The sequence below is a fragment of a genome, unplaced genomic scaffold, assembly GCF_019419815.1.
Source record: "Pyrus x bretschneideri cultivar Hongxiangsu unplaced genomic scaffold, Pyrus_bretschneideri_v1 Contig40, whole genome shotgun sequence".
Taxonomy (NCBI): Eukaryota; Viridiplantae; Streptophyta; class Magnoliopsida; order Rosales; family Rosaceae; genus Pyrus; species Pyrus x bretschneideri.
This window is the reverse complement of record NW_025999724.1, coordinates 4,432,470-4,448,875: the sequence shown is the minus strand read 5'-3', so window position 1 is coordinate 4,448,875 and position 16,406 is coordinate 4,432,470. Positions and strand designations below refer to the sequence as shown.

Genomic DNA, 16,406 nt, shown 5'->3' with positions numbered 1-16,406 from the left:
AGTTCGCCTATAAAACGTGCAAATGTGATATACCTTTTAGCCACAGTTCAATGTAATGGGAATTGTTGTCTACAACTATTGTATCTAATAAACATCCACGGTTAAAAATATTCATTGATCTACCAAAAGTTATCATGGACGTACCCATTTTTCTACCACATATAGGACTATAGAGGCTAGAAGATTCTCATTTAATTGAAACATACCAAACTCATTAAACATTCTAACCAGATGCTCATACTTATTATTAAGCTAATTGGTGCTCTAGAAATTTAGATATGTCAAATGATGAAGAAAAGGAAGAGGAAGAGGTTTGGATGACTACGGAGGAGTAGATGGGAGTGCAGAATGACAACCATATGGGAGATGGAAGGATTTTCTAAAGAGAGAGAGAAGGGAATTTGCTCCATGGAGATGATAGACTAGTTAGGGTTTTATTTTTTTATTTTTAAGTAGATTGAGTTGGGTGTAAAAAGAAATTTGATTGAGTTGAGTTTTGATAAGTAAGGACGGTTTCGGAAATAATGTTGAGTTTAAATAGATAATAATAGATAAATCAAATACAATGTGGATATAAAAAGTAAGCTGGGTGTTGAAATGCAAAATATGAGTTCAAATAAAATTTTCCTTGTCTTTTTACCTATATTTGGTTGACAAAGAGAATTTTATTAATAGGTAATTTAGATTTTATTACTAATTTAGGTATATTGTTAATTAATATGTATACACATGTAATATGATTACTTGTTAGAGTTCAGTGTCATTAACACATCCCACTTATGCACCTCATACAAAACTAACACTTCGGACAGCCCAAATCTTTTTTTTTCTCTTGAATGATCTAGATTCTCTAGTCTATCGTCTCCAGACACAAAGATCCAAAAAGGATCTGAATTGAGAAAAGAAGGATGGTAGAATGAATAAGAAAGAAATGAAAATGAAGTGGTACACAAAATTAAAACCAAAAACAAGAAACTGAAAACCATATAAATTAATTTCACTTTCAAGTTTTTGTCTCATGCATTATCCTTCGTTTCTCCCTCCCTTCACCCTTCACACGATTATATTTTCCCTTTTACTGTTTTCCTCTATCTTTATCACTGATAATAAAAAACTTAACGCTAAACACAAAATGGTTATCAAAATCACTAAATTTGTTTTCTAGCTTCTGCAAAATGTACACGCTAGGTGCAGACTGGGGATGCAAATTAGGCGCACCACCACAACAATTGCCGTGTGGAACTTAAAAGTAAATCAAAGGGGTTATAAAAGTACAAGTTCTTATGACTTGTGAATCTAAGAGTGACAAGTACGTAACCTACAAAATCCCTTGGTTCTTTGGCCCCCCTTAGGCAGTAGGCACTCATATTTCGGTTCCCTAATCACAGCTTTGCCGGCCTTGGGCGTGTAGTTTTGACATGTCCAGCAAATAATACAGATGATAGCTCTTCGGGCCTTCGGCATAACATACACCTCCAGTTCTTAAATCCTGCTAATATTCATGTCCGTTCAAATAACCATTCTAACAGTTCCAGTAGTTCTCTAGTCAACAAAAAGATCAGTTATAAAAGCTGGAGGATCAAACTCTCAGCCAGTTTTGCACTCAAGAGTTCTTTGCGAAAAAGGCTGTGCAGCCGCTGCAGACAGAAGCATTCACACAATTCAAAGTAATAAGCAATAGAACCAAAATATTAACAGCGAGTCTGCTATTTCAAGAAGAGATATGCAGAAAGGTGCAACGAGGGGAGACACAATGACCTCTCTCCTTTGTTGATCCGAACACAAACCGCTCCATCGGTATTATGCCGTTGAAGTGCTGAAACTGTCATTTTCTAACCACTAATGTCCTGACTCCTGAAACCCCTAAACCATCTGTGTCAATTTTCACTTGATTACCATATATAATTATATACTCACAACGATCGTGCAAAGATCGTAATACACACACACACTAACCACTATTATTTCTTGATATGCACTGACCTTACTGTATCGTGGCCGTGAATGCCTCAAAATGTGGGGGTTTCAATGACCAATTACTAAAGGGAGGTCTCGTTTTTAGAAGTTTTGATGTTAAATTGTATTCCTGTGCCCTTTCCTGCATGAAGCAACAGGGTATAATTAGCTAATGGAAAAAGAAATGATATCCAGTTAATTAAGAACCACTTATTTTTCTCTCTATTGTTTGGCTGTTGCACAATACATAAGCGTCAGTGGTTATATAACTAATTCATAATTTTTTTTTTGTTAAACATTCATAATTTTGTACTAAAAGATGTTGAGCAGAAGATTACTTCTACAGATATCTAAAATTATGTAGATCATACCATTTTACACAACAAGCAACGACTAATCTTTCAGTTACATGTGAACAATGGTCTCAGTACGTAGTTTGAACTTCTAAGTAACCAAAGCACAAAGACCTCTTAAACCACTTGTGCAACTTAGCAGGTTTAGATAGTTTAATGTCATGAATTTATTGATCACTTGTAAAGAATATTCCTAAAACTGCATAATCACCTAGATCAACAAAATATTATATAAAGAAGTCTGTAAATCAGTATCTGGAGTATTGACCATACCTTGATTTCTTGATAAGACGTCTCATTCACTGGGATTTTGATAGGGCATTCATGTCTTACAGACAAGAAAATCTCCAACAGCCGCTTTCTGTCAAACAATAAGAACGATATGAAAATGGTAATAAATGCCTTCTCCATATATAGGTTGCATCACGCTTATCACCCTACTTGCATAATAATGACTCAGTCGATGGATAATGTGCCCCTTTGGCAGCGGTTCCTTGCTTTCTTCCGGTGGTTCCAAGAATGACTTCATGCAGACCAGATTTATTCCAACATATCGAATACCTGAGAATCATGTACCAAAAACATAAAGCATTAAGAAATTAGTAACCAAATAATTAGATGATAACTTTGTTGGAACATGTCCGATTAAATTACCCGCATGTTAAAGTGGTCAAAGCTGTCTCAGAATGCTGAAATTCCTTTTGTGGTGTTGGAGCTGCCCATATTAATGGCTGCCAGTAGCATTAGTGTACACGTTTATGAAAGCCTTCTCACTTTCAAAATCACAGAGTACAAATTTCACTGACCTGGTTCACTTGGAAAGGACTCTTCAGCTCATTTGATAACGGTAGAACGCGATCGTGCAATGACTGTTTCAATTGATCAACCACAGAAACCATTTTAGAGTTTCAGGATTGCCCAACAGAGACCGAAGAAAGGTATACAGGTTGCAGAAAGAATGAAAGCAAAGATCCTGGAATAAGAATGTGAATGACCTCATCAACTAATTATTACTAGAAGTGCCCAACCATTCAAGTACTTCCAGTAAACATGAAGAAGTCAAGCTGTCAGTATCCAGGATCGACTGAATGAAACCATATCTGGAGTACACGACAGATCAAACAACAAACCTTTAACTCCAACAACATTCCAGGGGGCTATCTTGTCAGAGCAACTAACTGATAATGTTGTATCACCGCGACCAGGCTTTCTTTGTACCAAGCCAATTAGTTGTGAAGCATCACCTGAAAATGGAAGCAACATACAGATGCTACATCACTCAAGTTTCGTATCAAGTGCAATGATTTTTTTCTCGAAAGGAAACCACCAGAAACCCGCTACAGGAATACTCTTTACTAAACCCACCGCATTGGGGTAAAAAATGGAAACAAAGTAGAGAATGGTTCAAAATTCCACTACCATTAGTCTTTGGTGGAGCCTCTCCTGCGATGGCATTATTAAGCTCGTCCAAAGATGAACCCCGTTCTCTCGGTGCAGTATATTTTGGAGGGGACAACAGTGAACTCGGAGAAGCAACCCCACCTGCAAGAACCATAAATGTCAGCCACCATTTTTCTCAGATAATGTGTTTATTCATCACCTATCACACATGAATCGCAGTTTAAAGGAAACAGAAAATCTCGGAGAAAGGATACTGGGAGTAGAGTTGGGGGGGTTAAGGAGAAGTAAAAAAACAAGTGGAGAACTCAAATCTATGCATTACCCATTCAAACCATCACAAGAGAATTTTGTTCACCATGACGAAATCCATGGATGGACGAAGAAAATCTACTGGTAGGGCTTTTCAAGCATGAGAAAAATATTAGGAAAATGTTATTATGGACAAGTCTATGGTTGACTCGTACCAAAAAAAAGTCTTATTTTTATTATGAGCAAGTCCTTTTTATTATTATGGACAAGTCCATGATCAACAAGAATCGTTTAAAAAGGAGAAAACATTAAGAAAAGACTAATTATAATTATGGACAAGTTGTTGTAATTTGTCAACTCTATTAAGTCGTTTATTTTTATTCCTAATTACATGTGGGCAATGTAAGCTATAAAAATTGAACCTGAGCAACGTTCTGTTCCACATGTTAGTGTTTAATTCTGTTAATTCGAAAGAAAAGAAAGGGATGAATGTACTGAAAGATGAGAAGGATGAAAAATGGTTGCACACTCTTTCTGCAGAAACCACAGAGCAATAATTCTTTTCATTTAATGATTCTCATACCTTGCACAAAACGTGCAAGGAGAATAATATAGTTAACAAAGCTGAGCTATACCAATACATCTAGAAATTGATCACATCCACTCATCTAGCAAGTAGCTAGGATCATTACACATTGCACTCAAGGTCTTACATATTAGACCTACACTTGGTAATTCTAAACACAAGTGGATACACAATTAAACACAAGGTTATTCACTAATACTAATCAGCTCATTGCTTATAATTCAACACTCCCCTTTAAGTTTTGAGCTAATTTTACTCCAAGCAAATCTCTAAGGTAGTTGAATCGATCTTTAGCCAATGGTTTTGTGAAGATATCTGCCAATTGCTCATTCGTAGGACAGTAAATCGGGTCTATAATTCCTTCTTGCAGAGCATCTTTGATAAAGTGATACCTTCTGTCAATGTGCTTAGTCTTTTGATGGAATACAGGATTCTTTGTGATAGCTATTGCAGATGTGTTGTCACAATGCAATGGAGTTGCTTCAGTTTGAAGTTCTCCAAAATCCTCCGGTACAAATCTAAGCCAGATTGCTTGTGCAGTTGCCTCTAAAGCACTGATGTATTCTGCCTCAGCAGATGAAAGTGCTACACAATTTTGTTTAACTGAAGCCCAAGAGAAAATCCCACTGCCAAAAGAAAAAGCATACCCTGAAGTGCTTTTGCTATCATCAACTGATCCTCCCCAGTCACTGTCACAAAAACCAATTAACATAGCTTTTCTACCCTTCACATATTCTAGACCATAGTCTAATGTTCCTTTAATGTACCTGAGAACTCTCTTGGCAGTTCCATAGTGTTTCATTGTAGGACAATGCATAAACCTTGCAAGCAAGCTTGCTGCATACATCATATCAGGTCTTGTAGCAGTAAGATACAGTAAACTCCCCACAATCTTTCTATATTATTCTTCATTTGCTGGACCACTTCCATCATCTTTGCTCAATTTTTCAGTTGCTACCAGTGGTGTTGTCACAGATTTGCATTCATTCAAACCAAATTTATTCAACAAATAAGAGGCATACTTCTGTTGATGAATAAAACGGTTGGAGTTAGTTTGAATGACTTCCATTCCGAGAAAATGGTGAAAAAGACCCAAATCGGTCATCTCATATTTCAACATCATGTCCTTCTTGAATTCTCTCAACATTTCGATGCTACTACCTGTATAGACAATATCATCTACATAGATAGAAACAATTATAATATCTTTTTCTCCCCCTGACTTGATATACAGTGTTGGTTCACTAAGACTCTTTTGGAAACCACACTGTGAGAAATATGTATCAATTTCCTCATACCAGGCTCTAGGTGCCTGTTTTAGTCCATAGAGAGCTTTATGGAGCCTATACATTTTGTCTTCCTTGCCTTGCACTATAAACCCTTCTGGTTGATCTACATATACCTCTTCATGCAGTACTTCATTTAAGAAGGCAGATTTAACATCAAGCTGATACAACTTCCAGCTCTTTTGGGCAGCTAATGCAATAAGAGTTCTGATAGTGTCCAGTCTAGCCACTGGAGCATAAGTTTCATTATAGTCCAAACCAGGTTTCTGAGCATAACCTTTAACAACCAACCTTGCCTTATTCTTTCAGGCTGGGCCATCCAGATTCAATTTGGTTTTATAAACCCACTTAACTCCAATAACAGGCTGCATTGTTGATCTATCCACTAATTCTCATGTGTCATTCTTTTCAATCATGGTCAACTCATCCTGCATTGCTTTTAACCATGATTCATCTTGAGCTACATCTGCATAACTTTCTGGTTCCATAACACACATATTGCATTGAGCAAGAATATCATCAAGATTCCTCCATTTCAGTGGTGTATGATCATAAGCTTGAGTACTCCTTTCAACTTTGCTTATACTCTTTGAAGATTCACCTGAAAGTGATTGAGTACTGATGTAGCTAGAATCAGTTGAACGGATACTTTCCTCGTGTGGAGATAGAGACACATGTGAGGATGAAGGAGTTTCACTTCCATTAGCTTCAACCATTTGCACAGATTGTTGAGGATCTTCTTTCCAATTTCATGAAGCTTCTTCATCGAAGACAACATCTCTTAATAGAACAAGTTTCTTGGAGATTGGATCAAGAACTCTATATCCCTTTTCACAAGTTGCATAACCAACAAACACACCCTTGGTGCTTCTTGCATCTAGTTTTTTTGTCTCAGCTTGGTAGGCACATGTACATAGCACAAAGAACCAAAAATCTTGAGATGTGCTATACCTGGTTTTCTACCACTATAAGCCCCAAATGGGGTTATATTTCCAAGTGCCTTTGTAGGACACCTATTTAGAATATACACCGTAGTGTGCACAGCTTCAGCCCAAAGAAAGTATGGCATACCTCTGTCATGTAGCATAACTTTTGCCATTTCAACCACAGTTTAGTTTTTCCTTTCCACTACTCCATTCTGTTGAGGAGTATAAGCCATGGTAAGTTGCCTTTGAATTCCTTCAGTTTCACAGAACTTAGAGAACTCAAATGATAAGAATTCTCCACCTCTGTCATGCCTTAGACATTTAACTTTGAAACCACTCCACAACTCCACCATTGACTTGAACTTTCCAAAACAATTGAATGCATCAGATTTGTATCTGAGAAAATACACCCAAATCATCCTTTTACAATCATCAATAAGGAACATAAAGTATTGGTTTCCAACCAAGAATGCATTCTGCATAGGACCACACAAATCTACGTGAATAAGTTCCAGGGGACAATTTGCTCTCCAAGCTTGTTCTTTTGGGAACCAATCTCTGTGTTGTTTTCCAAATTGACACCTTTCACATACTTCTTTGATTTCTTCTAAATATGGAAGACCATGCACCATATCTTTCTCTCTAAGTTGCTGTAGTCCCTTGAAATTCAAGTGACCTAGTCTTCTGTGCCAAGTCCGAGTAGAATGATCTATGCTAGCTTTTAGAACCAACTGATTGTTTTTCAACAGAGAAAGAGGATATCGTCTATTTTCTTTCATCTTAACTTTGATGAATAGATTGTCCAGTGAAGGTCCATCAAACACACTACATATGCCCTCTCCAAATAATAGATATTATCCATGCTCATCCATTTGTCCAACACTCAGTAAGTTTTCTTTCAACCCTGGCAAATGCATGACTTCTCTGATGTACTTATTGCCTTTATTGGTGTCTGTTGTCAATGATCCCATTCCAGCAACATTTACCAACACACCAGTAGGCATTTGCACTTTTCCAGCAACATTTTTTCTTATATCAACAAGGAGATCAGCATTCCCTATCATGTGGTTACTATAACCGTTGTCAATGTACCAATTGCCATTGACATTTGTCTCTGAGATTGCACTATTAGCATAGAACAAATTCCCTGTCACTTACACCTAATTTGCAGAATTTGCCTTTTGTACAGTCTTTCCTACAATGCATTCTCTAGCCTAATGACCAATTCTATCACAATTATAACATTTTTGTTTCCCCTTATGCTTGCACTCTCCAAAATGAAACTTAGAACATACTTTGCACTAGGGTTTTCCACCTACTTGACCTATAGATTGTGATGAGGTCAGATTCTGTGCAGTTATGCCAAATGGTTTCTGTTGAAACTTTGGCTTTGAATCCCATTTCTTACCCCTTGAATTCCAGCTATTCTGAGCCTGATAACCACTAGACTGTGAATTGTTCTTATTCTGTCCATTACTACCCACAGATAAGGAGGCAAAGGTCTTCTCAGTTACATCAAAGGAATGTAAATCAAAACGCTGCTCTTGACTTTTCAAAATAGCAAGTACTTCTTGTAACTTAATAGTTTCAAGGCGTTTAGTATTTTCAATCACCAAGCATATAGAATCATAACTCAGACTAATCAACACTTTTTGCACTAATCTCTCATTCGAAAGTGTTTCTCCAAATGTTTTCATTTGATTAATCATCTCATTTAAGCGAGTAAGATAACCAGATAAAGATTCACCATCTCTCATCTTAGCATATTCAAATTCACGCCTGAGATTTTGAAGTTTAACTGACCATACCTGATCAGCACCATGATATTCACCATATAACACATCCTAAGCCATTTTAGATGAGTCTGCGTTGGCAATCCAAGGAAAAATTTGATCGGAAACTGCATTTTAAATAATTCTGAGAGCTTTGGCATCCTTCATAAACATCGCAGCAATCAGTTCATCATCTTCATCCACCGCTTCAGCTTCATCAACTTCCTTCTTCTTCTTATTTGAATCATCGGGAAGTGTAATCCCTTTCTCTACCAGTTTCTAGAGTCCTTGAGACTTGAAAACCGTCGTCATTTTGATTTTCCAGAACTCGTAGTTCTCACCGGAGAATATCGGAGTTCTAACTTCTGAACTTCCAAAACCGGCCATCATGGGCTCCGATGCTTTGGAAGAGCTCAAATTTGATTTTTGATTTCTATAAAGCTCCGGCGACTTCACCAGAACCAAAGCGAGCTAGAATGTAGCTCGAATGCTTCAACATCAATGACATTTTAGCTTCACAGTCACGCCCAGATATCAAGGAATCCAACCTGGCTCTGAGGCCACGTTAGTGTTTGATTCTGATAATTCGAAAGAAAAGAAAGGGATGAATGTACTGAAAGATGAGGAGGATGAAAATTGGTTGCACACTCTTTCTGCAGAAATCACAAAGCAATAATTCTTTTCATTTAATGATTCTCATACCTTGCACAAAGCGTGCAAGGAGAATAACATAGTTAACAAAGCTGAGCTATACCAATACATCTAGAAATTGATCACAACCACTCATCTAGCAAGTAGCTAGGATCATTACATATGGCACTCAAGGCCTTACATATTTAGACCTACACTAGGTAATTCTAAACACAAGTGGATACACAATTAAACACAAGGTTATTCACTAATACTAATCAGCTCATTGCTTATAATTCAACACCACATTGGTTTCTAGCAACTGGCTATGAATCCCAAATCTATTTAAAAAATTGGTGTTCCTAAATTCTCCAATTAATTCTGCCTTAAGAGTTCTAGTTTGTTGATTTTTTTTTTTTTTTTCCTTTTTGGGTTTCATTACTGGTTGTTGATTACGGGTAACAGAAATGATGAAAATTAGTAATGAGGATCCGGCAGATGGCAACATTAAACTGAGGTTAGTTTCTCTGAATATTTTTTTTTTTTTTAATTTTTTTTTTTTGGCGGTGTCTCTTCGTGAAGCTTGGTCATCTACGAATGTTTTTATTCTTTCTGGTTTGTCATGGACTTATGTTAAAATGATGTTGATTTGAGAATTAGTATTACTATTAATGGTTCTTATTATTGGATTTCAAGCCTTCAAGCACGCATTAATAATTTTTTTTTTCTTTGTTACATTGAAGGGTTTCGAACTCTTAATCTAGTATACTCTTACTCATTACTTACTCATCTTCACTATTAGGCTAACTCCAATGACTTTGATTTTTCCTTTTTGTATATGAGAGACGAGGCTATTACTCGGGAGATCTTCTGACAACCATAAATTCTGCTACCACGTCGACAGATGCAGAAGATTCAGATCAGACGGAGGAGAAAAAACATGAAGAAAATATTCCACGGACGAATTTGATATTTGTAATTGCATGCATGGTTGCAATCTCTATAGATCCCTTGTTTTTGTACATTCCTATCATCGATGGCGAAAGTAAGTGCCTTCGAGTGGACAAAAAGTTGAGGATCGTAACTCTTCTTTTCCGATCACTCATAGATATCACCTACATAGTGTATATTACATATCAAATTCGTCAAGCTATTAAGTCCGCGTTACCAGAAGACCAGTCTCATCCCAACGAACAAACAGTTACTTCAAGTACTTGGAAGTCGAAGTTTTTCGATTTGTTTGAACGTCGTGATAAAACATTTGAGTTCTCATGGACCTCCATCATAATTGACATTCTAGCTGTTGGTCCAACCCCACAAGTAAGATTATATCAGTAAGTGGTCTGTTTGGTAAGTTATTAAATCTGACTCATTATTTGTCTTGTGCAGGTGTTACTAGGAGCTGTTTGTTTCAAAATGGGAGGGTCTAGATATTTGGATAACATAAAGATTGTGAATTTCTTTCTTCTCGTCCAATATCTGCCAAGGTTCTATGAAATTTACCTAGCTGCTACGGAATTTAGGAAAAACACTCCAGTGTGGATTAAAGGTGCTTTCAACTTTTTTCTGTACATCATTGCTAGTCATGTAAGTTTCATCGATTTCTCCTCATTTCTTCATTTTGATTGTTTTTTATCTATAGTTACTAATCAATGCTTTAATAATTTTTGATCGAAAAGTGTTGACCTAGGAATTTGGGGTCTTTATTTACTATCAAATTAGCAGAACCCCCATAATTCCCGGCATTTGCTCGATAAGAGCATTTCCAACCAAATAGCCAAACAATCTCGATGTCACATGAGTTTTATGAATGGGTTGGCTCAGTCTAGAGTTCAAATATTTGTCTAACACTAGGTACGTGGTGTTTTTCTCTACTTATAATTGAGAAGTTTTAACTTTTTGTATAAAATAGGATAAAAGTACTTTTTTTATCACCCCAATATTATATAATTACTCTTTTTCTTTTTTATAATTGACGAGTTCAACATTAATTTAGCTAATTGATTATTGTTTTTCAGAGCTCTATAGATACTTTTCTTTCTCTTGGTGATCTGTTTTTGATACTTTTCATTGATTAACCGTATAGTCTGTTGGTGATTTTTTTAGGTACTTGGAGCTTTTTGGTACCTTTTCTCTATTGAACGGGAAACAGCGTGTTGGCACCAGGCATACAGAAACACTGCAGGATGTAAAGCCAGTTTCTATTGTGATGACAATATTTCAACGAATGTCACAACATTGCTTACTGAATTCGGTCCCACAAGTCCACTAAATTCTACGGTATTTGACTTTGGAATATTTTTCTAAAGGAATTGAGTCTGGAAACACCGGACGAATAAATTTTTTGACAAAGCTCTTTTACTCATGGTCCTGGGGTATCCTAAATCTAAGTTTTGGATTATAATTTATTTGTGAATTCTATGGTGTTTTGAAGTATTCAATATAGTACCACATCTTGAGTTACCCTAATATTCTATTTTTCTTTTGCAGTAATTTTGGTGTGGGAGAACCTCTATTCAATTCTTATTCCCGCTATTGGGTTGCTATTATTTTCTTATCTTATTGGAAACGTGCAGGTTGGTTATCTATATCCCTATGTTCATTATTTTCCCCACTGAAGGATGCCTAGTTAGGGTTAGGGTTATGTAATAGGGTTGGATGTAACTGAAGCTTTTTTTTTATTTTTTTGTGAAACAGAATTGTCTGCTGTGGGAGGAGGAAAAGAAAGTGCAAGAACCGAAGCGGAAGATCATAGTGGAAGGTCTAAGAGCGTGGCTCTCCGAAAACAATCTCCGTCCAGATTTGGAGAAACAAGTCGTAAAAAACATAAAACAAGCAATTGAACTAGACAAGGATGCAGGTGTCGATAATCTATTCTCTCTTCTTCCATGGAGTACCAGACGAGAGCTAAAGCGTTCTCTTTTCAAGCCAATGATTAAAGTATGTTCCTCGACAAAACTCAAACTCGTCTCTCCTCCTTCTCTCTTCACACACACACACACACACACACACACACACACACATATACGCTGGGAGTCTTTCTTAAGAGGGACATCAAACCAAATAAAATTAAAAGAAGAAGGCAGCGTCTGTTGGAGAACAATTTAGAAACAATAAAATAACAGAAATACAGAATCGAAATACTTATTCTTTATTATTCAAAACTACTTGCAATACAGAATGCAATTACACAATAAATACAAAAAATTAAAATGATACTAACTTGAATGAATTGAAGGTAGAGGCTAGCGCAAACGCTATGTCCTTCGAACAGTATTTCCGTCCTACTCGTGTGCTTGTGGTTCTACAACGTCTGCTCGACTATGATACAACTACCTAATTCTACAACCCGCACTGGATTATAGAACTCTAGCGAATTGCTTTGTGTGTTTACTCTCTGGAAATTTTGTACGGAAGACAAGGAGGAACAAAAGATGATTCCCACTTGAATACTGTGATTGCAAATATATAGGTTGTTTCACATCTTTTCAAATACCTGTTCAGTGTATTTGAAAGTACACAACTCTTTCTAATAGCTATGTCTTTTAATCAAAACGTACAACTCTTTCTAATAGATGTGTCTTTTAATCAAAACGTTTTTTAATTAATAAATTAATTAAAAAACTTAATCCGAAAATTAAAATTAATGAATCTGATTAATTTTAAATTCCAAGGCCCCAAGGCCCTTGTCTTGATTACTTAATATTAATTGTATTTAGGCTATATTATATTCAAGTCTAATCCACACAATCATAAGGCCTAAGCCTTCAATCCATTTCCAAATGGTTCAAGTTCTAATTACTAAGAAGAAGGAATAAGCCTATATAAAGGCTAGTGAAAAAATACTGTTGACCAATGTGGGACAAGAGGGTGTCAAACTCCTACAATACCCCACATTTGAGATGACTCTTTGGTCCTAGAAACATTAAGATACGAGAGTAAATAATAGATGTGACATACATCAAGAGATGTATCTTTTGGACTTAAACCTACCTTAGTATATACTTATCGGATTTACTAAATGACGCAATGAATATAAAATCTTGAACTGTTCATCTCCGCAGTAAACCAAGACAATAAGCAAAACATATGCCACATGTACACATTACAAATTTATACGTTTGTGTTCTTTTTAGTCCTGAACAAATCCTGGATTCATGAGAGCTTTAGAGAATGTAGCCATGTAATTCTCATAAATGCGACCCCACATTTACTCTCATATAGGTGATATTGATTAAGAATAGGCTGCTACTATTCCACTTGATTTACAAGTATCAATATCATTAAACTACTGTATCCTACATCATCAGCAGTCACCACACTTCTTCCATCATAGGAATGGGTATGTAAGTGTGTTTCTTCTCGAATCTAGCCAAACCAGTTTGCCTATTGAACCTAGACCATGGGATCTCCAATCAACTAGGTTAGGTTTCCGTTTGGCAGTTTCATTTTACTCTATTGGCTTTAAACCCATTCCCCTCGATGTATGCTTAACTTGCTCTCTAGACAAACCTTTAGTAAGCAGATCCGCAATATTATCTTTTGACTTAACATAGTCAATAGAAATTACACCACTAGAGAGCCATTGCTTTATTGTATTATGCCTTCGTCTAATTTGTCTAGACTTCCCATTGTATACACTATTTTTAGCTTGATATTGTGCAGCTAAACTATCACAGTATATACATATTGCCGTTACAGGTTTAGGCCATATGGGAACATCCTCCAAAAAATCTCTTAGCCACTCAGCTTCTCCTCCAGACCAATCGAGAGCGATAAATTCCGATTCCATAGTTGATCGGGCTATGCGTGTTTGTTTAGAAGATTTCCAAGATATTGCTGCTCCTCCCAAAGTAAATACATATCCACTTGTGGATTTTGTATCATTACTATCCGATATCCAATTCGCATCAGTAAATCCTTCAAGCACAGGAGGGTACCTCGTATAATGCAATCCATAATTCATTGTATACTTTAAGTATCTCAATACTCGAATTAAAGCTTCCCAATGATCATGCCCAGGATTGCATGTATATCTACTTAGTCTACTCACTGAGTATGATATATCAGGCCTTGTACAGTTCATAATATACATAAGACTTCCAATAACTTGTGAGTATTCACGTTGAGATATAGCATCACCTCTATTTTTCTTAAGTTTGCTATTGGCATCAAAAGGAGTAATTGCATCTTTACTTTCCAAATGACCATATTTTCTAAGTGTAGCTTCTATATAATGGGACTATGTAAGAATATATCCTTCTTGGTTTCTTTTTATTTTTACACCAAGAATCACATCAGCTAATCCAAGATATTTCATATCGAAACTTGATTTCAATATCTTCTTGGTCCAATTTATTATGTCTTTGTTAGTTCCCATTATAAGCATATCATCTACATATAGACACAACATAACGCAAGCATTATTTTGAGTTTGTGTGTAGACACACTTATCACACTCGTTTATCTTAAAACCATGTGTTATCATAATATGGTCAAATTTTTCATGCCATTGCTTTGGAGCTTGTTTAAGCCCATATAGTGATTTCACAAGTTTACAAACTTTGTGTTCTTGACCTTTAACCACAAACCCCTCAGGTTGTTCCATATATATTTCCTCATCTAAGTCTCCATTTAAGAATGCAGTCTTTACATCCATTTGATGTATTTCCATGTTATGGAGTGCAGTTATAGCAATCAACAGTCTTATTGACGTAATTCTCGTTACAGGCGAGTATGTATCAAAGAAATCCAAACCATTTTTTTGACGGTATCCTTTAGCTACCAAACGAGCCTTATATTTGTTAATCGTACCATCAAGTTTTAATTTCTTCTTAAAGATCCATTTGTACCCAATTGGCTTATTGCCAAGAGGCAAATCGACTAATTCCCATGTATGATTTTGCATAATTGAATCTATCTCACTGTTAACTGCATCATTCCAAAATGGAGCTTCAGGAGTGGACATGGCCTCCTTGAATGATTGAGGTTCTGTCTCATTTAATAAGGTCACAAAATCAGGCCCAAAGTCCTTTCGAATTTTTGTCCTTTTACTCCTTCTAGGTTCAAGTTCTTATTCTTCTTGAACTCTAGACGAGGATGAACCATCATCATGTTCTCTAGGTTCGTCATTAACCTCAGATACATCATCATGTAATCTCTTTTTCAATAAATTAGACTTGCCTATTTTGTATGGAAATATATCCTCAAAAAATATTGCATTTATAGATTCTATAATAGTATTGACATGTATATCATTGACTTTGGAATGAAAAACTAAGAATCTATAAGCTGAACTATTAGATGCAAAACCAATAAAAACACAATCTATAGTTTTAGGCCCTAATTTTGTTCTCTTTGGCAATGGGACTTGTACTTTTACCAGGTAACCCCACACTTTAAGCAATTTAAAGGTTAGGGTTCTTCCTTTCCATAATTCATACGGTGACTCCTTTCTCGTTTTAGGTGGAATTCGATTCAAAATTTTATTTGCAGTAATTAAAGCTTCACCCCACAAATTGTGTGGAAGTCCAGAGCTATTCAACATAGAATTGATCATGTCTTTAAAAGTCCTATTTTTCCGTTCGGCAACACCGTTTTGTTGTGGTGTATAAGGGGTTGTTGTTTGATGAATTATGCCATGTGTGGCACAAAATTCAGCAAAGGCATGAGACTCATATTCTCCTCCCCTATCGGACCTTAAGACTTTAATCTTCTTGTTAAGTTGATTCTCAACTTCTGCCTTATATGTCTTAAATATATCCAAGGTCTCATCTTTACTATGAAGTAAATAAACGTAACAATACTTATTGAAATCATCTATAAATGTTACATAATAGTTCTTTTCACCACGAGTTGGATATGATCTAAAATCACACAAGTCACTATGAATTAAATATAATAAATCATTGGACTTTTCATGCACTAATTTAAAGCTTTGACTCGCAAATTTCGATTCTGTACAAGTCTCACATTTAACATTATCTAGATAATCAATTTTGGGCAGCAAATCTAAATTATGCATTCTAAAAAGTGAACGAAAATTTACATGTCCTAACCTAGAGTGCTATAAATTAGACTAATCAACAATATAAGCAGAAGCATTATTTATTTCATTCATAGCATTAGCAAGTACATTTAGTTTGAATAATCCATCAGCAAGGTAACCCTTCCTTACAAACATTCCCCCTTTAGTTAGTACAAACTTATTAGACTCAAAAACTAGTTTGAATCCTTTATTACTAAGG

The 16,406-nt window shown here is 36.0% G+C and overlaps 2 protein-coding genes and 1 pseudogene across 2 annotated transcripts; 1 reads left to right on the top strand and 2 right to left on the bottom strand.

Moving 5' to 3' along the window:
- Positions 1-1,130: 1,130 nt before the first annotated feature.
- LOC125469179 lies at positions 1,131-3,948 on the bottom strand (annotated as a pseudogene).
- Positions 3,949-7,611: 3,663 nt separating this feature from the next.
- LOC125469069 lies at positions 7,612-8,514 on the bottom strand. The gene is made up of 2 exons (XM_048565964.1): positions 8,166-8,514; positions 7,612-7,871 (listed from the first exon to the last, which is right to left on the bottom strand). The coding sequence occupies exons 1-2, from the start codon at positions 8,512-8,514 to the stop codon at positions 7,612-7,614; spliced, it is 609 nt and encodes a 202-aa protein (XP_048421921.1).
- A 1,112-nt stretch (positions 8,515-9,626) lies between these two features.
- On the top strand, positions 9,627-12,356 carry LOC125469068 (cyclic nucleotide-gated ion channel 1-like). Its single transcript, XM_048565963.1, has 7 exons — positions 9,627-9,676; positions 10,005-10,479; positions 10,549-10,746; positions 11,266-11,347; positions 11,650-11,735; positions 11,857-12,099; positions 12,339-12,356. The coding sequence occupies exons 1-7, from the start codon at positions 9,627-9,629 to the stop codon at positions 12,354-12,356; spliced, it is 1,152 nt and encodes a 383-aa protein (XP_048421920.1).
- Positions 12,357-16,406: the final 4,050 nt, after the last annotated feature.

What these genes read in the sequence shown, in the direction of transcription:
- LOC125469069 (XM_048565964.1), bottom strand. Translation starts at nt 8,514, where the DNA reads ATGAGAGATGGTGAATCTTTATCTGGTTATCTTACTCGCTTAAATGAG. An exon ending in GAATAGCTGGAATTCAAGGG is followed by an intron (nt 7,872 to 8,165) that starts GTAAGAAATGGG and finishes GTGCAATCTCAG; the next exon opens with AGACAAATGTCAATGGCAAT.
- LOC125469068 (XM_048565963.1), top strand. Translation starts at nt 9,627, where the DNA reads ATGATGAAAATTAGTAATGAGGATCCGGCAGATGGCAACATTAAACTG. An exon ending in CTGTTGGTCCAACCCCACAA is followed by an intron (nt 10,480 to 10,548) that starts GTAAGATTATAT and finishes TGTCTTGTGCAG; the next exon opens with GTGTTACTAGGAGCTGTTTG. An exon ending in TGTACATCATTGCTAGTCAT is followed by an intron (nt 10,747 to 11,265) that starts GTAAGTTTCATC and finishes TGATTTTTTTAG; the next exon opens with GTACTTGGAGCTTTTTGGTA.